At 36.8% G+C, this 25,829-nt stretch overlaps 1 protein-coding gene and 7 long non-coding RNA genes across 18 annotated transcripts in view; 5 read left to right on the top strand and 3 right to left on the bottom strand.

Moving 5' to 3' along the window:
• Wnk (Wnk kinase) overlaps window positions 1-9,603 on the top strand; it is a 53,635-nt gene extending 44,032 nt beyond the window's left edge. For 7 of the 11 annotated variants that reach the window (XM_089869384.1, XM_089869385.1, XM_089869380.1 and 4 more), the window contains 9 exons: window positions 291-608; window positions 1,229-1,389; window positions 1,482-1,584; window positions 1,685-3,116; window positions 3,275-3,432; window positions 3,552-3,878; window positions 4,382-5,539; window positions 6,270-6,343; window positions 6,442-9,603. In XM_089869384.1, the coding sequence (XP_089725510.1) occupies window positions 291-608; window positions 1,229-1,389; window positions 1,482-1,584; window positions 1,685-3,116; window positions 3,275-3,432; window positions 3,552-3,878; window positions 4,382-5,539; window positions 6,270-6,343; window positions 6,442-7,783 (5,073 nt within the window). In that variant the 3' untranslated portion in view covers window positions 7,784-9,603. The remainder of the gene's footprint in view (window positions 1-290; window positions 609-1,228; window positions 1,390-1,481; window positions 1,585-1,684; window positions 3,117-3,274; window positions 3,433-3,551; window positions 3,879-4,381; window positions 5,540-6,269; window positions 6,344-6,441) is intronic. The other 4 variants (XM_089869389.1, XM_089869386.1, XM_089869387.1 and 1 more) reach the window with 4 other exon arrangements.
• A 112-nt stretch (window positions 9,604-9,715) lies between these two features.
• LOC149691915 (uncharacterized) lies at window positions 9,716-11,892 on the top strand. Its single transcript, XR_016383542.1, has 3 exons — window positions 9,716-10,006; window positions 11,580-11,672; window positions 11,800-11,892. It is a non-coding gene; the product is annotated as an uncharacterized LOC149691915 (long non-coding RNA).
• Window positions 11,893-14,209: 2,317 nt separating this feature from the next.
• LOC149691914 (uncharacterized) lies at window positions 14,210-17,327 on the top strand. The gene is made up of 3 exons (XR_016383537.1): window positions 14,210-15,147; window positions 15,489-15,682; window positions 16,250-17,327. It is a non-coding gene; the product is annotated as an uncharacterized LOC149691914 (long non-coding RNA).
• On the bottom strand, window positions 16,085-17,693 carry LOC149691913 (uncharacterized). The gene is made up of 2 exons (XR_016383538.1): window positions 17,368-17,693; window positions 16,085-16,437 (listed from the first exon to the last, which is right to left on the bottom strand). It is a non-coding gene; the product is annotated as an uncharacterized LOC149691913 (long non-coding RNA).
• Window positions 17,694-18,726: 1,033 nt separating this feature from the next.
• On the top strand, window positions 18,727-20,451 carry LOC149691912 (uncharacterized). Its single transcript, XR_016383536.1, has 2 exons — window positions 18,727-19,030; window positions 20,100-20,451. It is a non-coding gene; the product is annotated as an uncharacterized LOC149691912 (long non-coding RNA).
• On the bottom strand, window positions 19,126-21,673 carry LOC149691911 (uncharacterized). The gene is made up of 3 exons (XR_016383535.1): window positions 21,402-21,673; window positions 20,865-21,058; window positions 19,126-20,287 (listed from the first exon to the last, which is right to left on the bottom strand). It is a non-coding gene; the product is annotated as an uncharacterized LOC149691911 (long non-coding RNA).
• A 468-nt stretch (window positions 21,674-22,141) lies between these two features.
• On the top strand, window positions 22,142-24,793 carry LOC149691910 (uncharacterized). Its single transcript, XR_016383533.1, has 3 exons — window positions 22,142-22,397; window positions 22,741-22,934; window positions 23,632-24,793. It is a non-coding gene; the product is annotated as an uncharacterized LOC149691910 (long non-coding RNA).
• LOC149691909 (uncharacterized) lies at window positions 23,468-25,192 on the bottom strand. The gene is made up of 2 exons (XR_016383534.1): window positions 24,889-25,192; window positions 23,468-23,819 (listed from the first exon to the last, which is right to left on the bottom strand). It is a non-coding gene; the product is annotated as an uncharacterized LOC149691909 (long non-coding RNA).
• Window positions 25,193-25,829: the final 637 nt, after the last annotated feature.

Genomic DNA, 25,829 nt, shown 5'->3' with positions numbered 1-25,829 from the left:
CCATTCTTATTTCTCTCCATTTCTTTTCACATTTATTTGTTTCATTGGCTGAACCCGTTCAAGTAGTTTCATATTTTTAGTCATAGTGAGAGAGCTTAACTTAACTTAACCATTCATTTGATTTCTCAATTCACGATTTGATTTCGATTTCTTCACTTGCAAGTTTGTTTTTATTTTTCCGAGTTTTTGTTCAAAACGTTCCCCCCCGAAATTGTTTAACAAAATATAACTGAAAAGGACGTAAAACTTTTGTCCATTTTCTTCCTATCATCATTTCTTCGTAAAAAAAGAAGGCTGTCCAATCAGGGGCCTCGAAATTTCTCGTAAACCCTGTGGATGAAACGTCATTAAGAAGGCAATCATTACCGACCACATCATCATCATCATCATCAACTTCTTTTTTGACAACCGATACAACTTCTTCTTTACCAACTGCAACCAACGTAGAGAAGCAATTGGACAACGCGTTAGATCAGCAACAACAACACGATTCAACCAGCGTTTTCCATCAAGTGTCTGGTTTACCTCTCAACCAGTGTTGCAATTTTAACACAACCGCCGAGGTTGGGGGAGGTAATGACGGTCAACCCACGGATGACGTTTCCAATGTGAGTGGTAAACGAAAGGATTACACCGCGATTAGTATCCCACCAACCCCAACTTCCGGTCTTGTCACTGGTACCGTATTTTCAACCGAACAAACACCGTCGGACACTGTTAACGTGATTGTAAATCCACTATGCGAGGATGCGTCTTCAATGCACCATCTTAAGAATGTTACCCCTTTAGTAGTTCAATCGGGAAACGCGCAAAATCGTGTCGCAACCGTAGTTCGCAATCCTTTATCACCTACTTTGATGACTTTCACAAAAAATGCTTTCGGCGGTGGTACTATCACTTCCGTTAACTTGGCTACTTCCGCGGCTACGCACGTCTCTATGCTTTCGCGAAAAACACCACACGATTTCACTTCTAGTAACTATGTAAGTCTATCTAACGTTAAACACGCTTTTCCGCGTAAGTCTACGCATGCCGAGAATGTTGCATCGCATATTAATTCATTTAATCGTAATTACACTAAAATTATTAACGCTCTTATAATTTTCATCCCAACGTTTTATGGAAATGATTTGATTGACTTGGTTAATTATAATTTTATGTTTTATAATGTTAAAAGTCATTCGTAATTAAATCTCGCGAAGTCATTATTGAGTTGTTTTAATTTCAGAACGACACTCGACCGGGGAGTAAATTGCCAAGTCAGGGACCGACACCGCCGATACAGTATAACTCCACCAATCATTCTCCGGATAATACGGTTGTTAGTGGAAGTACAGTTAACGCGCAACCCGCCGTTGAAGGACAGTTGAAAACTGGAATGGATATGAAGTAAGAATTTCCTCGTAATTCCGTAACGAAACCTTTTTAGGTTTTTTCCAGGAGTTACATGGTTTTTTCTTTCTCGCGGTTTCTTTTATCAGTGGGCGACCAATTGTTCCTGATTTAAGTAGTTTGCAACAGAAATTGGCCGAACTGACGGCACCCGCTACCATTCATAATACAACAGCTGATTCAAATGCGTCGGTAAGTCTTTCCTTTACCCGCATATTCTTGTATTTCCAAATGCGTTCAACTTGCTGGAAAGGTTCGAATTCGTACAATCTTTGACCTACTAATTTCTTAGACGCACGCTGTTGGCAACCTTGAAGAATCTACGCCAGTTGCCGCTAATGCCGCCGCCCCACTCCAAGAAACTAGCGTCCTAACTAATCAGAAGACGTCCCCGTCATCTCCTCAGAAACACGTCCAGGTTTCAACTCCGCCAGTTGTTCTCTCCACTTCCGTTATCGGTACGACGGTTGTCAACCCTCCTCAATCTCAAATCCAAGCCATGGTGACGGTCGTTCCTCAACAACAACAAACTCAACCGATGGTTGCCGTTGTCACTAGCCAGCCTCCTGGACAGCAGCCTATGATGGCCACGCAGACTTCAATTCCCTCTGTTCCTAGTGTTCCTCAGACGTCGAATGCTGGAGTGGCGGCGACCAAGTCAACTGTGGCTACGAACCTGGAAGACTTGAAACACGAACTTCAAAAACTGCATGGCCCTGGGGTGGCTACTTCTTCCTCTTCTTTGAGCCTGAAAGCTCACATCGAGCAAGGTCTGCAGGCCATTTTCTCTCACACTGTTCCCGCTGTTGCCGCTACTGTCACAACCCCGGCACATCCCATACCCCAAGCTCACGCTTTGCCAATTACTACGCTTCCGCAAACCCCAACTTCTCAACCCGTCGATCAACCCGAGAATCCTTTCATCTTTCAAGTACCCTCGACACCCGCTGGACTTCCAACTACCACTCCCGTCTTATCAGAGACTATACCGCCAACACTGGACTGCCAACATTCTCAGAGTATTCCACCTATCAGTGGTACCTCAGTTCCTCAACATATCTCCCAAGAAACCTTACCGTGTTCTAATTCGCAACCGGGACTTCCCACCGTTGCCATTTTACCATCGTCAAGCTCTCTACAAACAATTTTACCAGTGTCCTCGGCTCCCTTACCAATTCTTCCAGTTACTATGGCCGTCTTACCACCTACATCCCAGGAAGTCATCAGCGGCGTAACACCAGTTCTGGTACAAGATACAGTTGCAGCGTCAACACCAAAACCAGCTCCAAATACCAAATTGGTGTCCGTGGCTACGATGGTCCCGAGTCCAGTATCGGTACCACCATCACCTGTTGAGAAAATTGTCCAAATACCTTTACCAGTTGTTATCACGAGTACAGCGACGCCGCAGCCCAATGAACTTGAAGCGAAAACAATTTTGAGTGCACCTTTGAGGATAGATGTACCAAATACGGGTTACGTTACCATACCCAATGGACCAGTAACCCCATTGACGGTTTTGCCAGCAGTTAGCGCTACTGTCCTAATGCCTCAACCTGTCGCAATTCCCGCTTCCGCTTTAAAGCCAGTTTGCGCGACAGGCGACATTGCTTCCTCCTCCTCCTTGCCTGTAACTGTCGCTTGCTCTTCAGTTTCAAATTCTACCCCAGAAAAGACGGTGGCCATTGCCAGTCACGAACCAGCTCGTATCGACCACGATGAAGGTATTTTTAAGTCGCTTTCGTGCTATTTTTGGTTTTGAAATAAATGTCTAGCGTAGATTAGTTGCCAAATTTTGACTGTTCCCCACGTTAGGGTGACGGACTTCACTAGTAAGCAAACATAAGTACTTACTTGAGAACCTTTTTCCTTTTTTAATTAGGATCTAGACTAAGGACAGCTAGCGCGCCTCCCCAGTCATTTAGGCCGACATCAACAGCTCAGACTGTTCCTCAACAGCAACATCAACATCAACAACCTATTCAGCAACAACCCGTTCCTCAACCGGTTGTGTCCAATAAGAAAATTTCACGTTTTCAGGTAAGGATTCATTTTTATTATAGCTATAGCTAGAGAATAGACCAAGTACGTCACAGATTCGTCATTGGACCGCCATGTCATAGATAATCAAAGTAAAGGTATGGTATGTCTCTTATCAGGTAACTTTAGTGAAAGAAGATATCTTGAAGAAGGATCCTGAGGAAGAACTGTCAATTCCAAATGAGAAACAGAACCAAAGTGGTAAGAATCAGCCATCGCAGAATGTACCCGCTTCTCCTCCGAGTCGGACGCACCATTCTCCGATTAAAAGTCACCATCCGCATCCACATCCTCCTCCCGTCTCTACGACCAACAAGGGAAGGTTTCAAGTGACTACCATTAAGGAAGATAGTTTCATGGCATCCATACCCGAAGTTCCTGTACCCGATCAACAAAAAGGACACGCCGCTGTTGGAGTCCAGTGTGATCCACCACCTACTAATGAGGTACTGTTCTTTTTACTGTTCTCATGGATCAATTTAATAAACCTAAACGTTAAGTTACGTTGATATAAGTACAAGGTTAAGAACTTCAACTGATTTACTTGCAAAATAATACTACAACTGTTGGGTTTTTGCAAATTCCATATAGTAGTAAGGCGTAGTTAAGTCCATTACTTAAAGTTAAGTTAAGTTAGTTTGTTAACATTTAATTATAGGAAAATTAGTTTAAAAATTTCTTGGTAGAAAACAATTTTACTATTTGTTTTAGCATGAGCCTGTTCTGAGTATTTATTCTATGTTTTCTTTTACTTCAATTATTTGCGTTGCGGCCTTACATAATTAGTTTTAATTAATGTCTTAATTAATTAATTAACAAGCATCATTTTAATGTATTTTAACTAACATTAACTCGCGTGACTGAGGCAAAGTTCGGCGGTTTTATTTTTGGCTCAAGTTTTTTTTTCAACTCTCTTCGTTTGTTTTTATTTCTTGATTGGGATGAATAGAGTAATGAAAGGGTTGGCTCGCCTTGCAACAATACCTACCCAAATTATTCGCCGTTGCATCACTGTCACCAAGTTGGCGGCGGCGGCGGCGGCGGCGGCGGAAGTAACAAGCGCATTTTCAACAACTCTCCCTCAACCCAAAAGTTAACCCATTCAAATTACGAGGCTCCAAACGAAAGTGTCCTACTTCCCGATAGCGCCTATTCGACCTATTCTAAAACTCATTCGGTTTCTTCGAGTCTCGAACATTTATGCGACTCACCGCCACCGCCTTTTTACGGAGGAGGTGCTGGTCTTGGTAATAATTCGGAATACGGTTTAGGAAGTTACGCGACTTTTCACGGAGGTTCACCAAGAAGGTCGCCTTACTTTGGCGGGGAAAGTCCCGGTAACGATGGACACTTGATGAAAGCGATTATAAATATGGCTTCCCAACATATGAGAGGTGCCTTACCCTTACAACATAGCGCGTCCAATCACGATTTAAACGGGAATAAAGTTAACAACAATAACTTGCCGCCGCCACATTTATTGATGGCACCAAACGGCGGTACATTTAGTCCAACTCAACAACATTTGAATCAACCTAATTACAACGTGTCTCAACAACCGTATAATGTCTATAACACGATTGCCCATGGAAATCCGGCCTATTTTCTGCAAGGTAACTCGCCCGCGGCTTACCAAGGAGCTGCCAACGCTTTTGACGCGTATTTGCAATCTATCACCAATCCCGTGACGATCAGAGTCAAGTTAAAGGACGTGGATACGCAAACGGATGAGGTCAGTGTCCGTAATGTCGCGGTCAACACTCCACCGGTGCAAATACCGCTTCATAAAACTAAGAGCGAAGGGTCACTATCCCGACCGAAGACGCTATCATTTGGGGATAAAGAGTGGCGCCTTTCTCAACCCGCAACCCCAGAATGCCCACCGCCGACTGATTTAATTGGTTCTTCTTATTCTTCTCACGCACCCTTTGCGCAAAGCCGCTCTGTATCTTTCGATTACACCGCGCAGCAGGGCAAAAACATGATCAATAAGAGTCCAAGCATGACGGACGTTAATTACTCTAATCTTAGCAATTCCCGTGGTGGGAATAGCAAAAGCATGACGCTGATAGAATACGGTCGCAGTATCTCTTTGGGCCAGTTTTTGGTAAGCCACACGCGCGCTAAGTACAACCCGCTGGCTTGCCTTAATACCTTCCGAGTACATTCGTTTTCCAGTACTTGTCCCGCTGACTCAACATTTTTCTCCAAGATTTTTGACCGCCAATTGTAGAAAATTTCCTCGCAGGGTTTCTTTCGCTTATGGTGGCTTAAAGTTGTTACTTGTTTATAACGAGCGACTTTTCTCTAATTACCACGAATAAGTCTTGACATCTTCGTGTCTCTCTTACACATAAGCTTTTGTAGAAATAGAGCCCTAGATCTTTGTAGTTGAAATAATAGTTTGGCTTCTTTTTTGGTGTTTTCTTACTAACCCTAATTCGCGATTAGTTATTAGCGTGTGATAGTTTAATTGACTAATAAATTCCTACGAATACCTGTTGAATAATTGGTTTATGAAAGAGTACAATTAGCCTTATTCCTGATCAGCGCCACCTACCCATAGCGGCGACTTTGAGAACTACTGTAATCGGCAAGCCAATCAGATGTCGCTAAAATCTGGTGACGTCACTGACTGGCACTCTCGGGTCTTACCAAAAATGACGTCACCAGATTTTAGCGACATCTGATTGGCTTGCCGCTTACAGTAGTTCTCAAAGTCACCGCTATGGGTAGATGGCGCTGATCAGGAATAAGGCTAATTAGAAATTATATTCGTTGTATATAAATTCGTTATTACGAAGATGTTAATTTGTTTTTGACGCCTAATATTTTAGAACGCATTGGCTTCGGATGATCGGGACCCCGAATTGGATACTAATGACGAGTTTTTGAAACAGATACTTGCCAGGTGCGTCTCGCGTTTTGTCTTTTTGGGGAATTGTATTTATTTATTTCTTTTTTATCTTAACTAACCTTTCGAGCGGTTTCTGCGATTTTCTTTCAAAGGCAACATCAAGAAAAGGAAGAGCTAGAACGCCGACATCAAAACGAAATCGAAGCTTACAAAATGCAATTGCGTCAACAGCAACAGAATGACGTCATGTCAAACTCGTGGTCGAATAGTTACGACGAAGGTCTTGGTGGCGGTGGTGGTAGTAATTCCATCAGGGGACAATCGTTGTACAACAATTTCTCTCCTCAACATCAGTCTCACCAACCTTTGCATTCCCACCAAGAATCGACAACTTTTGTTCAACAACCGAGATCGTCGGATTATCAAAACTTTGGAGGCGGAGGAAATTCCAACTTGATGTATAACACAAACAACCATCAGAATCACCAGAACACTATCCCGCCATTTTTTCCTCTGTCCCATTCTCAATCGGTGCCCGTTTTGCCAAACAACATTCCAACTAGTTGTCCCTATTCATCGCCCAACAGTTCTTACTGTACCCCCGTCGGTTCTCCAAGTAGCGCGACAAACTGTCTCTCACCGGGATTTTCGCCCGTACATCAACAGTTTAACTTTCAACAACAGCAACAACAACCTTCTCACGTCTTCCCATCTCAAAGTGGTGTTCCTCCACAGAGAACCGTCTCGTCTCACTGCCTATCAGACCATTACTCAAATTACGGAAACCCGCGTAATTCCCCTTCAAACTTTTTGTTACAACAACAAACTTCGCCGCCTCCTCCTCCTATTCTGCCCATGACGCAATCGCTTTCCCAGCAAGATATGAACCACCATCAAATGAAACATATTTATGGTGGTGAGACGCAAAACAACTCGACGTTAAATAATCCGATTGCGGTTAGAAGTCGGACTGTGTCCGATTTAATACAGTTGACCGATTTGGCTCATTTGGGTAACAAAGTCAAGTTCGGGAACCCTGGTTCTCCGTCGGGAGGAGGAACTAGCGTATCGTCGACACCGTTACCGCAACAAAGCGAGCAGAAGTTAACCCTAAATCAAATGAAACAACGTCAAATTGATTCCTCAGCGTTTACTCCCTTTAACAATTACGTTCCTGTCTCACCAGGATCAGGGGCGTCGCCCCAAGGCTCTAGGCGAGTTGGTACGCCCCCCGTTTATCCTAATAGCCCACATTCGCCCCATCCGCACGTATTACAAGATCGTATACACGGTAGAGTGTATACTTCGAGTCCTTCGGTTGTACCTAGTCCCGTTGCAACCCCAATCTGGATGGATCCTAATGTTACCGCCTTTAATTACCAACAATATTCAAACGCAAGTACGCCTTGTAGTCTCGGAGGACATAATCATAGCGCTTTGCATCAGCACCAACAATGCCCTTCGTGCGCTATTCATAGTAACGCTAAGAAATAAATTTTCACGAAGAACGCTAACGCTACTTCGGCCAAATTTATATTCGACGCTGATATTAATATGCAAATAAGGGTTTATTTAGAAAGAAAAAAAAACACTTAAATGTTTGTTTAATGTTGATTCTTCGTTTAATTAGTTATTGTTTAATTGCCTTTCTTTAATTAAGCCTAAATTAACATTAATACCCGTGCCTTCGAAAAGAACGTTCTCTACGTTGTTTAACTCTACTACAACTACAAGTATTTCCGCAAATATTTATTTTTTGGTAATTGCACTTAAAAAACCTAACAATTAATTCGCCTTTTATATATATTCGAATAAACTATAATTAAATTTAATTATAGTTAAAATATTAAATCGAAAATAAATTTAAAACGCTATCCCCAAAAAAAAACAAAAAAAAAACAATTATGTTTAAGGATTTCTAGGTCTTCCTGTTTAAAATTAAAATACTCTTACAACGTATTTGTATTTAATTAGGATTAAAATTAAATACAGTATTAAATATATATTAACGTATAAACGACATATTAGCGCCAACTTAGGAAGAAGAATTATAAAGGAGACAGTTTAATTAAGTTCATTCATGGGCGAAATTAATAAATTCATTTTGAGTCTAGCGTTTGAGAACGTAAATATTTGTTATTTCGTGTCAGTAATTTAAACAAATATTTGCGTCAACTTGTTTATTTTACTAAAAACAAACAAAAAAACTTGCTTAAATTTAGGATTATTAACCAAGTTTTTGAAATATTAATCGGAAAAACAACAATGCGTATTTGAGACGGAATTAATTTTTCCCAAAAAGTTCTCAAGGTGCTGATTTTATTTTGAAAAAGGTAAAGTTCGTTTTTTTGGTGATTTCACCAAAACATTATGGTGATAGGAAACTATCACCACTTTTCACTGTAGTGTAAATTAAGTTTTTTTTATAATTAATTAAAAACTTTCAAGTGAGGATGACAAAAAAAAAAAAAAAAAAATAGAAAAAAAGTTAACGTATCTTTAAAATATTTAGTTTTTTTTTTTTTTTTTTTTTTTTTAAAAAAATGAATTTTTAATATTTTGAGGGTGGCTTAATTAGGGCGAGGGGGATCTTATTAGCGCTTTTATTAATTAATAGTTAATAATTAGGCTTAAATTAATTTTCGTTCGAGTTAATTTTTTTTTTTTGCAGTTAAAATTTTTTTCGTCAATGTTTAGACTTTAGAGGCAGCTAGATTTTTAATACGTTAAAAAATTAGAAAATTCCGAAAGTGGTTGGTGGTGTGGTGCCGTTTTGTTCGTATTAATTAATTTGTTCAGTTAATTAATTTTAAATAATAATTAGGGTATATATAGTTAATTAAAACTTAAGTGTTTAATAAGTTAAGGAAAGGAGAAATAAGTTTTATTTTTCTTTTAAGATAGACTATTTAGTTTTGTTTTCACGAACAACAATACGTCTGAGGCGATTAAACAAATGAATTCGATGAGATGAAAAGCCCTCCCCTCCCCTAAAAAATCTTGCGTTGTCCTTCAAATTCGAAATACAATACAAAAGAAAAGCAAAAAGAAAATATAAAAAACAAACAAATGGACTTTTTTTGTAAAAAGAAAAGAAAAAAAAACAAGAGTGTGTGATACAAAAAAAATATTACGTCATCTTTCGTAGTCAGAATGTTCCTTTTTTAATATTAAAAGAAAAAAAAATATGAAGTTAAAAAGACGTGTATATAGGAAGAAAAAATGGATTTTTTTTTGTTTCATAATAATTAGAAGCTCTGAGAAATGAACGAAAGTTGGTTGCTCAAAATAATAAAGAAAATATTGCTTCTTCATTTTCATTGATTTTTATTAGCCACATCGTATGATGAACATCTACGATGTGGGTCTTAGTTTGACCTGGCCTGTTGGTGGTGGTGGTGGTGGTGGCGTCGTGAAGGAGAACTGCCTTAAAGGGAGCCATCGGAGGGTTTGCATTTCCCTCCCGCGGATTTCCGAGCCCTCTTCTAGCTACGAGGGGAGTGAATAGAAAGTATCCCCCCATGGCCACCTAGAACCAGGCTTCTCCCACAGAAAACTGAAACGAAGTTGGACGTGCAGATTCAGCGCCACAAAAGTGCAGCGTCGAAATTTGAAACAAATAGGCAGACTGGCTAGCATACCCTCCGGTGGCTCCCTTTAAACAGTATAAAATTTTTCGATCGTCATTGAAGGGAGAGTGAATGGGAGAGAATTGTGGTGAGGTGATATTTTTCGTTCGTGTATTTTAAAAGGAAGGAAATTATGATAGTTAGGTTAAGCCATATACCCTCCCTTAAAAATTCCTCTCACCCGTCGACAATAAGAGTTTGACAGCTCCCCTATTTTAACATTCAAAGAAATCGAGGGAAATTTTGAAAGCAATAGCAAGTATTTACTGACGTTCTTTTTAGAATGGTTTTAAGGCACCGGGATATTACAATTATTGAGTGTTTTAACGAATTCTTTCTCTTTCAAACGCTTCTGACCATAAGTTCATGTTAGAAATTTATAAGAAGCGATAAGTGTGCATCGGCGTAAGTCTATGTTGTAAACTCATCGAGGGGATAATCACTAAAACTGTCTGTTCTTCGATTCGCCGGAATATTACAATTACGGTATAAGTAAATTAATACGGGCAGAAGTTGATGACTTCTTATCCTGGGAAGTATTGGACACTAAGGCATTATATTGTATCCATCGCTGCAAGTCAAAATTGCCTATGGCAATCGTAAAAGAGGGTCGAAAGTTTCCTCCCCACTACGAAAACTATCTAATCTACTGAAAAAAATCCCACGCCGAGAGGCTGTGGCACTCAAACTGTGGGGCGGGTTAAAAACGTCTTCAGCGCCAATCGTTGAAAAACCGTCTGGCTAGAACTCTATGAAAATCCATTACAATCCGTGGGCCTAGGACCCCACACTAGTTTGACCGGAATTTCTAGCAGTCTATTAAAACAGCTGTTCTTGTCACCGTTTCTGATTCGTTACCTCAAACCACGGGACACACCTTAAAGTTTCGTTTCTTGCCCGCTGCTGGCGCGCAAATCAGCCTGCCAACTCAAAATGAGGGAAATGCCGTAGGTGGCGCGGTGATCGGACCTAATAAGAAGTTGGCTCACAGAGATGGTTCCGGATTTGGTTAGAGTCCAATACTTCACAGGATAAGAAGTCATCAACTTCTGATACGGGTAATAATTCTATCACCGTTTAGGGTAGGGCATCGAGGGGCTATTCACTCTGATTTTATGCACGGTAAATTAAATTTAAGCATTGTAAAAGATAGCGCTATTCACTCATTAGGGTAAGGTACAGAGGGGTTATCCACTCATTAGGGTAGGGTATAGAGGGGCTATTCACTCGTACGATGTGGCTACTATCACGAGCCCTTGGGTCGCCTTGTTTATACTGCGTCCAGCTTGATTGCTGGGAAGTTTTCAGTGTAGGTGGACGTTTGTTTCAGCCACATCTCACGTACATACGATGGATTATTAGTTTGTACTTGTCTGTAGAAGATGTACAACGAGTTTTCGTCGTAATCATCTTTCACAATTTCACTCGAGGTTGTGAATTAGCGTATGCTACGAAGTTATCTATGGAGGTTTTATGTAAATGCTAGTGTACTATTAATTCCTAAATAAAATTTCAAGATAGCTATAAGGCCTATTTTTAACCTATTTCCTCCCAGGCTTGAGATATTAATTTTCACGAGAGTGATAAGGGTTAAGCTGGTCGATAAGTTACCGCTTGCTTCATAACTAAAGAAAACTTGACCACCTTGTTTTTTTTGTTAGCACGAGGGGAATTCACGAGACTGGTCGCCTTCTCTGATTGCCGACGGGAAATTCAAATTAACATGAAATTAACATCAAATTCTATGGGCGATGGTAGGTTTTTTGGCATTATCATCTGTCCTATTGATCTATACGTCCTAAAATTGTAATTAATTATTAAAATTATGAATATGTAAAGCAGTATATCAATAAAAGAATTATTTTTCTCTTATTTATACAGGGTGTTTCTGGAAAGTCTGGCACAAATTAACAGGCATGTTCCTTGGGTCAATAGGAGTCCGAAAGGTCCTATGACGTTTTGGGGTAAAGCGCTCCGTTGCGACGTTATGGGCTCTCAAAAGTAGGCCGAAAAACAAGGAGATTTTGCAGAATTATAGCACTACTATTGTGGTTTTGACCCAATTGTTTTCTATTATTGAGCATAAGGCAATGATCGAAATAAGTTCAAACCTAGTGGAAGACCGTGAACGTGTTAAACGGGCAAAAGCGTTAATCCCTTTCTTTTTATTAATGATTGTAATTAAAGGTAAGGAAAGTAGCTCAGATATCGGCTACTTTTTTTTCAGATGTACTGGTAACTGACCAGTCTTCTATTCTTTATTTCAATTAGACACATTACTTTTACAATAATTCGAATGAACCCCATTACATTTACAATAAATCGAATGAACCCCATTACATTTACAATAATTCGAATGAACCCCATTACATTTACAATAATTCGAATGAACCCCATTACATTTACAATAATTCGAATGAACCCCATTACATTTACAATAATTCGAATGAACCCCTTAAATTTTACAATAATTCGAATGAACCCCTTAAATTTTACAATAATTCGAATGAACCCCTTAAATTTTACAATAATTCGAAGCGAACCCATAACATTTACAATAATTCGAATTGAACCCATTACATTTACAATAATTCGAATGAACCCCATTACGTTTACAATAATTCGAATCGAACCCCATTACTTTTACAATAATTCGAATGAAACCCAATTACGTTGTTCTACAAAAATTGTTCAAAATGGGCACCATCAACGTTTAAGCAAACTTGCGCGCTTCGTTTGAAAGATTCACGAACACGTTCGAAAATTTCTGGCGTGTTACGGATGCTATCACATCCATCAATTATCCTTTGTCGTAAGTCTTCGACATCGCGAACTTCACTTCGGTATACCATGTCCTTGAGATGGTCCCAAAGAAAAAAATCGCATGGGTTGAGATCGGAAGATCTTGATGACCACGAAACAGTTCCGCCTCGACCTATCCACCTCCGGGGAAATGCGACATCAAGATATTTAAGCCGTTAACTTCTGACGTTGAAAACAACCCCAATGTTTAGACCAACACAGCATAATTTGTTTTTAACGTTAGAAGTTGTAGGTTTTTTACAGACGGCCTAAATGTGTGTGCCTTAACGTGCTTCATGGCGTACGTGCACATTTAGAAGCTTATCTGGAACTAATCATGGTCTACTTCACGAATGCAGAGTACTCAGATATGCATCTTATTTATGGACTGGATCGGGGAAATGCGGTGGAAGCTCGGCGCTTTCCTCAACGACAAGTTCTTAATCGACAAACATTTACGGCAGTTGACAGACGCTTGAGAGAAACCGGGAAACTTCAACAGTCGGGACCTGAACCTCATGCGGCGATTGTTCCCGAGGATGTAGAGGACACCGTTTTGACAATTTTCGAAGATGATCCAACAACCAGTACCAGGAACGTCGGGCGGCAATTGGGCGATAACCATGTACTCGTCTGGAAAATCCTTCGAGGACATCATTTCCACCCATACCATTTGCGAAAGGTACAAGCTTTAAACGAAGCTGATTATCCGAGACGGGTCGATTTCTGCCAGTGGATAGGTCGAGGCAGAACTGTTGGGTGGCCAGCAAGATCTCCCGATCTCAACCCATGCGATTTTTTTCCTTCGGGCCATCTCAAGGACTTGGTATACCGAAGTGAAGTTCGCGATGTCGAAGACTCACGACAAATTATAATTGATGGATGTGATAGCATTCGTAACATGCCAGAAATCTTCGAACGTGTTCGTGAATCTTTCAAACGACGCGCGCAAGTTTGCTTAAACGTTGATGATGCCCATTTTCAACAATTTTTGTAGAACAATGTAATTGGGTTTCATTCGAATTATTTTAAAAGTAAAGGGGTTCGATTCGAATTATTCTAAAAGTAAAGGGGTTCGATTCGAATTATTGTAAAAGTAATGGGGTTCATTCGAATTATTGTAAAAGTAATGGGGTTCATTCGAATTATTGTAAAAGTAATGTGTCTAATTGAAATAAAGAATAAAAGACTGGTCAGTTACCAGTACATCTGAACAAACAAGTAACCGATATCTGAGCTACTTTCCTTACCTTTTATTACAATCATTAATAAAAAGAAAGGGATTAACGCTTTTGCCCGTTTAACACGTTCACGGTCTTCCACTAGGTTTGAACTTATTTCGATCATTGCCTTATGCTCAATAATAGAAAACAATTGGGTCAAAACCACAATAGTAGTGCTATAATTCTGCAAAATCTCCTTGTTTTTCGGCCTACTTTTGAGAGCCCATAACGTCGCAACGGAGCGCTTTACCCCAAAACGTCATAGGACCTTTCGGACTCCTATTGACCCAAGGAACATGAATTTTCATTTTTGCCAGACTTTCCAGAAACACCCTGTATATTCAGGGAAGTGCAATAGACCAATACGGATATTACATGCAGGGAAACAAACTTCCAGGGGCACGCCTCTATAGTGGATAATTTCAATCATGTCAGGAGACAACCGCTAGAGGCATGACCGAGTTGGATAGCCTCTCAGATGCAGTGATCTTGGGCTGCCTCTAGTGTTCTCTTGTGGCGACAGGGAAATTATACACTATGTAGGCGTACCCCTTGAAGTTTGTTTCTTTGTAGGTAATATTCGTATTGGTCTATTCGAGCACCTAGTTCGTTTTTAACACTTTAATCAGCAATTGTTTTTTATTCAAGATAAGTGTGATAACGGACGTTATTAGGCCTATTTTTAACCTATTTCTTTCCCATGCTGACTGCTGGGGAATAATACTAATTTACTACGATAATTTGACGTAATTACTCAAATATATTTTACAAGAAATATCCAAGCGATTGAGATATTAAACCTAATTTTTTATTTAGATTTTTTTTCACACGTCATGGATAGTAGACGTGTTTATTTTTTAGACATTTTCGCTGCCTAGATTGGCCTACTGCGCACGCGCTCCCACACCTTTTCTCGTCGTCTTCTTTTAACGCATTGAGGGTGTAAAACTGTAAATCTTGCGGGAGAGAACTTTGTTCTGGAGTAACTGACTGAAATTTCTTTCTTTGATTGACATCATGGAGTCAAGATCGTTTCCAGATCACCTCTTGGAAATCAGGCCTTTCGCCGACGATCGCCATTTTTCTTTTCGCCGTCAAGGAATAAACCCAGAATCTAGAGCTCTTTCTCGCCATTGAATGTTCTTTTGGAATCAATTTATCAAGGCCATATTGGAATGAACAAACTTCTTAATGCGCAGCAAATGTAAGCCTTTTAATAATAATTAGTTTATTGTTTTAATAAATTCAGTAGTTTTAATGAAACAGGCAGTTAATTATTATTATTTACATAAATTCAGTCTATTAAATAATAATTTTAAATTTAAATAAACCACGACCACGAGGTTAAGACATTTGAACAAGGCTTAAGAAATTTAGCTTAGATTACTAAAAAAAATTCTTAGCAATATATCGCCAGAATTTCGCTAAGTATTTAAATGTATGGGATTATTTCGGTAAATTATTATTTTGTTAGGCTTAAAGTAGCATTTATTTTAAAATTAGGCATTGCATTAATATTTGTTATTAATTTATTTTAATTTTTAGACGCGAATGATTTTCTTGGATCTGTTGCTGGTCATTCAGAGACGTTTTCAAGTAGACTTGGAAGTTCATCCGATGTTAAGGACCCTCATTCCAGATGACATCTTTCTTGGATTTTCGAAACACGAGGCCTTCAAACTGATTGGACCGCGAAGTTTTTCCGCTAATGAACTTCATTTTATTCTTAAATTTAATCGGTAACTAGCCTACTCCTTTTAATTTTACGCGGTCAAATTTTAATTTATGGAACACTTTAAATATTTTATTGTAGAAAATTTTTGTAAACACCTCAATTGTTTTTTCTCAATAAAGAATTTTTACCTTGCCTCACGTTATTTGTTTTCTTGAAATAGTTTGGATAAGAGGGATGGCTTGAATTTTTTAGGGTCTGGACTTAGGGTAGTATTTTTGGGACCCTTTTTTAGGCTTTTTTTACTTTTTAAAACGATTTAAGCCTATTTTTGCCGTTTTAAAACAATTTTGTTCACATAAGCTAAAAGAAGCTTAAAAGAGGGTCCTCAAAAAATAGGCTATCTGTTTAGAGCTAAAAAATTCAAAACTTCCCTCTTAATCAAATAATTTCTAAGAAAACAAAAAGAGTGGTTTAAGGCAAAATTTATTGAACAAAAAGTAAAAAAATTAGGTCTTTACAAAAATTTTCAACAAAAAATAATATAAAGTGTGATGTAAATTACAGTTTGAACGCGTAAAAAGAAACTAAGTAGTTGCAAGTATAATTCTAATAAAAATTTGAATTTTTCTAGATTCGGTTATGTTCATCGCCAGTAATTGTAGAGAATGGTTGCAAGGCCACGTCTGGTTGAAAACATCTTGTATCGCAAATCCAAGGAAGATGTCAACTGGAATGAGGGTCTCTAACAAAGGTTGAAGTCATCTGCTAGGAAAAGTCTCCGAATGACCAGCGACAGAACATCCAAGAACATCTTCGCGTCTAAAAATGAAAATATATTAATAGCAAATATTAATAAGAATTAGAGGGGTCCTAACAAGAAAATTATTTTTATCTATGGTTTTGTTTCCGTAAATTATTGAAGAAAAACTTTGTAAAATATTCCCAAAAACAAAATTTAAAAATCACTAAATATTAAGCTAAATCAGAATTAAAGGGCTACTTTAATGTCCTAGCAAAATAATAATTTAAGATTATAATAATTTAAGATAAAAACTACGTAAAATATTCCAGTAAATATAAATTAAAAATCTCAAGCCTTAACTTCGCGTTCGTGGCTCATTTTAAAAATTATCAAATTGACTTAATTTACATAATTAATGATAATTTATCAACAGTTAACCCTAATTAATTTAAACCATTTAATTTATTATTAAATAGACCGTTGTTCATTATCTAAAATAATTAAATTGTGCCACGAACGAAATTTTAGAATCTCAAATCTATAATTTACGCGTAATAATTCAAAAATACCCTAATTAATTTGAATTAAAATGACGGCATAAAGTAAAAGCTTAGAGATTAGTGCCAGGCCCGGATAAATTTTTATAAAAGGTTTAGCCTAGCCTAGTGCAACCTAATCTGGCCCCGTTAAACCATGCGTTACTCATTTTAGGTAATATAGTTTCGCGTCGTTAAATGAGACCTAATTTGCGAACAGTCGAGGTTTATTATTTAAAATAAATAAGGAATTTAATTTCCCCTAATATGAGCCCAAGCAGGTGTTCTAAATTAAGCCTTGTCTAACTGGCCTCGCGTCTGGAAATTTTTTCATATTGTAGTTAATTATCAATAAATAAACGTAATTAACTAACAATTAACTCTACCTAAATAATTTAAACTCTAGGATTAAATAAAATAATAAAATGCTAGCTGGATGGCTTTGGATTATTGAAAGACTTTCACACATACCGTACTAGGCTTAACCTTTCGCGTTGATTTCAACGTTCTAATGGACATTCAATGGCGGAGAGCTTAGAGTCACGTCCCAACATCGGCGTAAAACGTGGCTTTCCATCCAATATTGCCTTCAAATGTCAGCAAGACGAGGAGCTGATCAAGGAACGATGTTGACTGGAAGCCAGTGCAGAGAGAAAAGAGAACTGGACAAATGGCGTCCGAGTTTTATAGTAAATTCCGTCGTTGGGGGCGCTTCGAAGTGTCACGTGGGCGCTAATTCAAATAAGAGAACACAACGTTAGGCCTATATAATACTATAGACAGCGCCCCTAGCGGAAAATTTCTTTATGTATTAGATGTCAGTAAATACGTAACTACGTATACAGCGCCCCTAGCGGCAATTTATGAACTATACTTTGCTTACACGAATGTCTAGCAGAATTTTATCATGTTTAGATGTCAGTAAATACGTAACTACGTATACAGCGCCCCTAGCGGCAATTTATGAACTATATTTTGCTTACACGAGTGTCAAGCAGAATTTTACCATGTTTTAGATGTCAGTAAATACGTAACTACGTATCTAGCGCCCCTAGCGGCAATGGGATAAAGGAGGGCTTCTCGTATTACGCGGTGCGAGAAAGTTTCAACGAAGCGTACTTTTTGTTTTTATGTCTATATACTTTTGTTTATACTTTATAAGTGTACAATGGAATAAATAAAATTAAATAATTGTTCGTCAATTTAATGAATATGATTTCTTATTGCTTTTTTGTCAATAAAGTTACAGGCATATGTATGATTTTAAAAGGGGTCGAGGGGCTATTCACTAATGAAAATTTTCATTCATTGGTGATTTTTATTGATGCTTTAAAAAAGGATAGGGATTCATTGGTGATTTAAAATGTATGGGGATTAATGGTTGCGTCTGGATTACGTGTAATCATCGAGGGGCTACTCACTAAAAACTCGCTAGCGATTTTGAACGGGATAATTAAGCATTGACACATTTGCCACTAGGGGTGCTGTATACGTAGTTACGTATTTACTGACATCTAAAACATGATAAAATTCTATAAGACATTCGTGTAAGCAATAGATTGTTCATACATTGCCGCTAGGGGCGATGTATACGTAGTTACGTATTTACTGACATCTAAAACATGATAAAATTCTGCTAGACACTCGTGTAAGCAAAATATAGTTCATAAATTGCCGCTAGGGGCGCTGTATACGTAGTTACGTATTTACTGACATCTTAAACATGATAAAATTCTGCTAGACATTCGTGTAAGCAAAGTATAGTTCATAAATTGCCGCTAGGGGCGCTGTATACGTAGTTACGTATTTACTGACATCTAATACACAAAAAAATTTATATAGGCCTAACGGAGTGTTCTCTTATTTGAATTAGCGCCCACGTGACACTTCGAAGCGCCCCCAACGACGGAATTCACTATAAAACTCGGACGCCACTTGTCCAGTTCTCTTTTCTCTCTGCGCCGGCGACCAGTCAACATCGCTCCTTGATCAGCTCCTCGTCATGCTGACATTCGAAGGCAATATTGGATGGAAAGCCACGTTTTACACCGATGTTGTGGCGTGACTCTAAGCTCTCCGCCATTGAATGTTCATTAGAACGTTGACATCAACGCGAAAGGTTAAGCCTAGTACGGTATGTGTGAAAGTCTTTCAATAATCCAAAGCCATCCAGCTAGCATTTTATTATTTGTTTAAATCCTAGAGTTTAAATTATTTAAGTAGAGTTAATTGTTAGTTAATTACGTTTATTTATTGATAATTAACTACAATATGAAAAAATTTCCAGACGCGAGGTCAGTTAGACAAGGCTTAATTTAGAACACCTTCTTGGGCTCATATTAGGGGAAATTAAATTCCTTATTTATTTTAAATAATAAACCTCGACTGTTCGCAAATTAGGTCTCATTTAACGACGCGAAACTATATTACCTAAAATGAGTAACGCATGGTTTAACGGGGCCAGATTAGGTTGCACTAGGCTAGGCTAAACCTTTTATAAAAATTTATCCGGGCCTGGCACTAATCTCTAAGCTTTTACTTTATGCCGTCATTTTAATTTAAATTAATTAGGGTATTTTTGAATTATTACGCGTAAATTATAGATTTGAGATTCTAAAATTTCGTTCGTGGCACAATATAATTATTTTAGATAATGAACAACGGTCTATTTAATAATAAATTAAATAGTTTAAATTAATTAGGGTTAACTGTTGATAAATTATCATTAATTATGCAAATTAAGTCAATTTGATAATTTTAAAATGAGCCACGAACGCGAAGTTAAGGCTTGAGATTTTTAATTTATATTTACTGGAATATTTTACGTAGTTTTTATCTTAAATTATTTTAATCTATGGTATTGTTTCCGTGAGTTATTACTTACTATTTTGTTAGGACCTTAAGTACCCGTTTAATTCTGATATGGAAATTGCTTAATATTTAGTCTAATTCTTAAATTCTATTTATGGGAATATTTACTTGGTTTTTTTTTCTTGAATTATTATTTTGCTAGGACATTAAAGTAGCCCTTTAATTCTGATTTAGCTTAATATTTAGTGATTTTTAAATTTTGTTTTTGGGAATATTTTACAAAGTTTTTCTTCAATAATTTACGGAAACAAAACCATAGATTAAAATAATTTTCTTGTTAGGACCCCTCTAATTCTTATTAATATTTGCTATTAATATATTTTCATTTTTAGACGCGAAGATGTTCATGGATGTTCTGTCGCTGGTCATTCGGAGACTTTTCCTAGCAGATGACTTCAACCTTTGTTAGAGACCCTCATTCCAGTTGACATCTTCCTTGGATTTGCGATACAAGATGTTTTCAACCAGATGTGGCCTTGCAACCATTCTCTACAATTACTGGCGATGAACATAACCGAATCTAGAAAAATTCTAATTTTTATTAGAATTATACTTGCAACTACTTAGTTTCTTTTTACGCGTTCAAACTTTAATTTACATCACACTTTATATTATTTTTTGTTGAAAATTTTTGTAAAGACCTAATTTTTTTACTTTTTGTTCAATAAATTTTGCCTTAAACCACTTTTTTTGTTTTCTTAGAAATTATTTGATTAAGAGGGAAGGTTTGAATTTTTTAGCTCTAAACAGATAGCCTATTTTTTGGGGACCCTCTTTTAAGCTTCTTTTAGCTTATGTGAACAAAATTGTTTTAAAACGAAAAAAATAAGCAAAAATAGGCTTAAATCGTTTTAAAAAGTAAAAAAGCCTAAAAAAGGGTCCCAAAAATACTACCCTAAGTCCAGACCCTAAAAAATTCAAGCCATCCCTCTTATCCAAACTATTTCAAGAAAACAAATAACGTGAGGCAAGGTAAAAATTTTTTATTGAGAAAAAAACAATTGAGGTGTTTACAAAAATTTTCAACAAAAAAATATTTAAAGTGTTCCATAAATTAAAATTTGACCGCGTAAAATTAAAAGGTGTAGGCTAGTTACCGATTAAATTTAAGAATAAAATTAAGTCCATTAGCGGAAATATTTCACGGTCCAATCAGTTTGAAAGCCTCGTGTTTCGAAAATCCAAGAAAGATGTCATCTGGAATGAGGGTCCTTAACATCGGGTGAACTTCCAAGTCTACTTGAAAACGTCTCTGCATGACCAGCAACAGATCCAAGAAAATCATTCGGGTCTAAAAAATAAAATAAATTAATAACAAATATTAAGGCAATGCCTAATTTTAAAATAAATGCTACTTTAAACCTAACAAAATAATAATTTACCGAAATAATCCCATATATTTAAATAATTAGCGAAATTCTGGCGATATATTGCTAAGAAATTTTTATTAAAAATCTTTGCTTAATTTCTTAAGCCTTGTTCAAATGTCTTAACTTCGTGGTCGTGGTTTCTTTAATTTTAATTCAAAATTATTATTTAATAGACTGAATTTACGTAAATAATAATAATTAACTGCCTGTTTCATTAAAACTACTTAATTTATTAAAACAATAAGCTATTTAAAAAAGGCTTACATTTACTGCGCATTAACAAGTTTGTTCATTCCAACATGGCCTCTCTAAATCGATTCCAAAAGAACATTCAATGGCGGAAAAGAGCTCTAGATTCTGGATTTATTCCTTGACGGCGAAAAGAAAAATGGCTGATCGTCGGCGAAAGTCCTGATTTCCAAGAGCTGAGCAGGAAACGATCTTGACTCCACGATGCCAATCGAAGAAAGAAATTTCGGCCGGTTACTCAAGAACAAACTTCACTCCCGCAAGGTTTACGTCCTCAAGACGTTAAAAGCAGACGACACTAATTAAGGTAATACCGTTTTTCCGTTGGTCTATTCCATGGAGTAATTTTCTTGGAGCGAAAATAAAGGTTTCCTTAAAATTCCATAAAATTTGCCTGTTTTCTGCAATATTGGCAGACGGAAGGAAACAGACAAATTTTATGGAATTTTAGGGAAACTTTTATTTTCGCTCCAATGAAATTACTCCATGGAAAAGGACATTGGAAGGTATAGAGCAATATTGTAGGAGACACCAAATTTTATGGAATTTTAGGGAATCTTTCATTTTCGCTCCGTAAAAATTACTCCATGGAAAACGACAATGGAAGGTATGGAGCAATTTTGTAGGAGACACCAAATTTTATGGAATTTTAAGGAAACCTTTATTTTCGCTCCAAGAAAATTACTCCATGGAATAGACCAACGGAAAAACGGTATTACCTTAATTAGTGTCGTCTGCTTTTAACGTCTTGAGGACGTAAACCTTGCGGGAGTGAAGTTTGTTCTTGAGTAACCGGCCGAAATTTCTTTCTTCGATTGGCATCGTGGAGTCAAGATCGTTTCCTGCTCAGCTCTTGGAAATCAGGACTTTCGCCGACGATCAGCCATTTTTCTTTTCGCCGTCAAGGAATAAATCCAGAATCTAGAGCTCTTTTCCGCCATTGAATGTTCTTTTGGAATCGATTTAGAGAGGCCATGTTGGAATGAACAAACTTGTTAATGCGCAGTAAATGTAAGCCTTTTTTAAATAGCTTATTGTTTTAATAAATTAAGTAGTTTTAATGAAACAGGCAGTTAATTATTATTATTTACGTAAATTCAGTCTATTAAATAATAATTTTGAATTAAAATTAAAGAAACCACGACCACGAAGTTAAGACATTTGAACAAGGCTTAAGAAATTAAGCAAAGATTTTTAATAAAAATTTCTTAGCAATATATCGCCAGAATTTCGCTAATTATTTAAATATATGGGATTATTTCGGTAAATTATTATTTTGTTAGGTTTAAAGTAGCATTTATTTTAAAATTAGGCATTGCCTTAATATTTGTTATTAATTTATTTTATTTTTTAGACCCGAATGATTTTCTTGGATCTGTTGCTGGTCATGCAGAGACGTTTTCAAGTAGACTTGGAAGTTCACCCGATGTTAAGGACCCTCATTCCAGATGACATCTTTCTTGGATTTTCGAAACACGAGGCTTTCAAACTGATTGGACCGTGAAATATTTCCGCTAATGGACTTAATTTTATTCTTAAATTTAATCGGTAACTAGCCTACACCTTTTAATTTTACGCGGTCAAATTTTAATTTATGGAACACTTTAAATATTTTTTTGTTGAAAATTTTTGTAAACACCTCAATTGTTTTTTTCTCAATAAAAAATTTTTACCTTGCCTCACGTTATTTGTTTTCTTGAAATAGTTTGGATAAGAGGGATGGCTTGAATTTTTTAGGGTCTGGACTTAGGGTAGTATTTTTGGGACCCTTTTTTAGGCTTTTTTTACTTTTTAAAACGATTTAAGCCTATTTTTGCTTATTTTTCCGTTTTAAAACAATTTTGTTCACATAAGCTAAAAGAAGCTTAAAAGAGGGTCCCCTGGGACCCTTTTTTAGGCTTTTTTTACTTTTTAAAACGATTTAAGCCTATTTTTGCTTATTTTTCCGTTTTAAAACAATTTTGTTCACATAAGCTAAAAGAAGCTTAAAAGAGGGTCCCCAAAAAATAGGCTATCTGTTTAGAGCTAAAAAATTCAAACCTTCCCTCTTAATCAAATAATTTCTAAGAAAACAAAAAAAGTGGTTTAAGGCAAAATTTATTGAACAAAAAGTAAAAAAATTAGGTCTTTACAAAAATTTTCAACAAAAAATAATATAAAGTGTGATGTAAATTAAAGTTTGAACGCGTAAAAAGAAACTAAGTAGTTGCAAGTATAATTCTAATAAAAATTAGAATTTTTCTAGATTCGGTTATGTTCATCGCCAGTAATTGTAGAGAATGGTTGCAAGGCCACATCTGGTTGAAAACATCTTGTATCGCAAATCCAAGGAAGATGTCAACTGGAATGAGGGTCTCTAACAAAGGTTGAAGTCATCTGCTAGGAAAAGTCTCCGAATGACCAGCGACAGAACATCCATGAACATCTTCGCGTCTAAAAATGAAAATATATTAATAGCAAATATTAATAAGAATTAGAGGGGTCCTAACAAGAAAATTATTTTAATCTATGGTTTTGTTTCCGTAAATTATTGAAGAAAAACTTTGTAAAATATTCCCAAAAACAAAATTTAAAAATCACTAAATATTAAGCTAAATCAGAATTAAAGGGCTACTTTAATGTCCTAGCAAAATAATAATTCAAGAAAAAAAAACCAAGTAAATATTCCCATAAATAGAATTTAAGAATTAGACTAAATATTAAGCAATTTCCATATCAGAATTAAACGGGTACTTAAGGTCCTAACAAAATAGTAAGTAATAACTCACGGAAACAATACCATAGATTAAAATAATTTAAGATAAAAACTACGTAAAATATTCCAGTAAATATAAATTAAAAATCTCAAGCCTTAACTTCGCGTTCGTGGCTCATTTTAAAATTATCAAATTGACTTAATTTGCATAATTAATGATAATTTATCAACAGTTAACCCTAATTAATTTAAACTATTTAATTTATTATTAAATAGACCGTTGTTCATTATCTAAAATAATTATATTGTGCCACGAACGAAATTTTAGAATCTCAAATCTATAATTTACGCGTAATAATTCAAAAATACCCTAATTAATTTAAATTAAAATGACGGCATAAAGTAAAAGCTTAGAGATTAGTGCCAGGCCCGGATAAATTTTTATAAAAGGTTTAGCCTAGCCTAGTGCAACCTAATCTGGCCCCGTTAAACCATGCGTTACTCATTTTAGGTAATATAGTTTCGCGTCGTTAAATGAGACCTAATTTGCGAACAGTCGAGGTTTATTATTTAAAATAAATAAGGAATTTAATTTCCCCTAATATGAGCCCAAGAAGGTGTTCTAAATTAAGCCTTGTCTAACTGACCTCGCGTCTGGAAATTTTTTCATATTGTAGTTAATTATCAATAAATAAACGTAATTAACTAACAATTAACTCTACTTAAATAATTTAAACTCTAGGATTTAAACAAATAATAAAATGCTAGCTGGATGGCTTTGGATTATTGAAAGACTTTCACACATACCGTACTAGGCTTAACCTTTCGCGTTGATGTCAACGTTCTAATGAACATTCAATGGCGGAGAGCTTAGAGTCACGCCACAACATCGGTGTAAAACGTGGCTTTCCATCCAATATTGCCTTCGAATGTCAGCATGACGAGGAGCTGATCAAGGAGCGATGTTGACTGGTCGCCGGCGCAGAGAGAAAAGAGAACTGGACAAGTGGCGTCCGAGTTTTATAGTGAATTCCGTCGTTGGGGGCGCTTCGAAGTGTCACGTGGGCGCTAATTCAAATAAGAGAACACTCCGTTAGGCCTATATAAATTTTTTTGTGTATTAGATGTCAGTAAATACGTAACTACGTATACAGCGCCCCTAGCGGCAATTTATGAACTATACTTTGCTTACACGAGTGTCTAGCAGAATTTTATCATGTTTTAGATGTCAGTAAATACGTAACTACGTATACAGCACCCCTAGTGGCAAATGTGTCAATGCTTAATTATCCGTTAATAACTAGTAAAATAATATTAACCCGTAACCCCTACCTAATCCCGTTCAAAATCGCTAAGCGAGTTTTTAGTGAGTAGCCCCTCGATGATTACTCGTAATCCAGACGCAACCATTAATCCCCATACATTTTAAATCACCAATGAATCCCTATCCTTTCTTAAAGCATCAATAAAAATCACCAATGAAAGAATATTTTCATTAGTGAATAGCCCCTCGACCCCTTTTAAAATCATACATATGCCTGTAACTTTGTTGACAAGAAAAGCAATAAGAAATGAGATTCATTAAATTGACGAACAATTATTCAATTTTATTTATTCCATTGTACACTTATAAAGTATAAACAAAAGTATATAGACATAAAAACAAAAAGTACGCTTTGTTGAAACTTTCTCGCACCGCGTAATACGAGAAGCCCTCCTTTGTCCCATTGCCGCTAGGGGCGCTGTAT

The sequence above is a fragment of the Phalangium opilio genome, unplaced genomic scaffold (assembly GCF_054372755.1).
Source record: "Phalangium opilio isolate 3A_F unplaced genomic scaffold, DU_Popi_V2 ptg000025l_1, whole genome shotgun sequence".
Taxonomy (NCBI): Eukaryota; Metazoa; Arthropoda; class Arachnida; order Opiliones; family Phalangiidae; genus Phalangium; species Phalangium opilio.
This window is presented reverse-complemented; position numbering and strand designations above follow the sequence as displayed.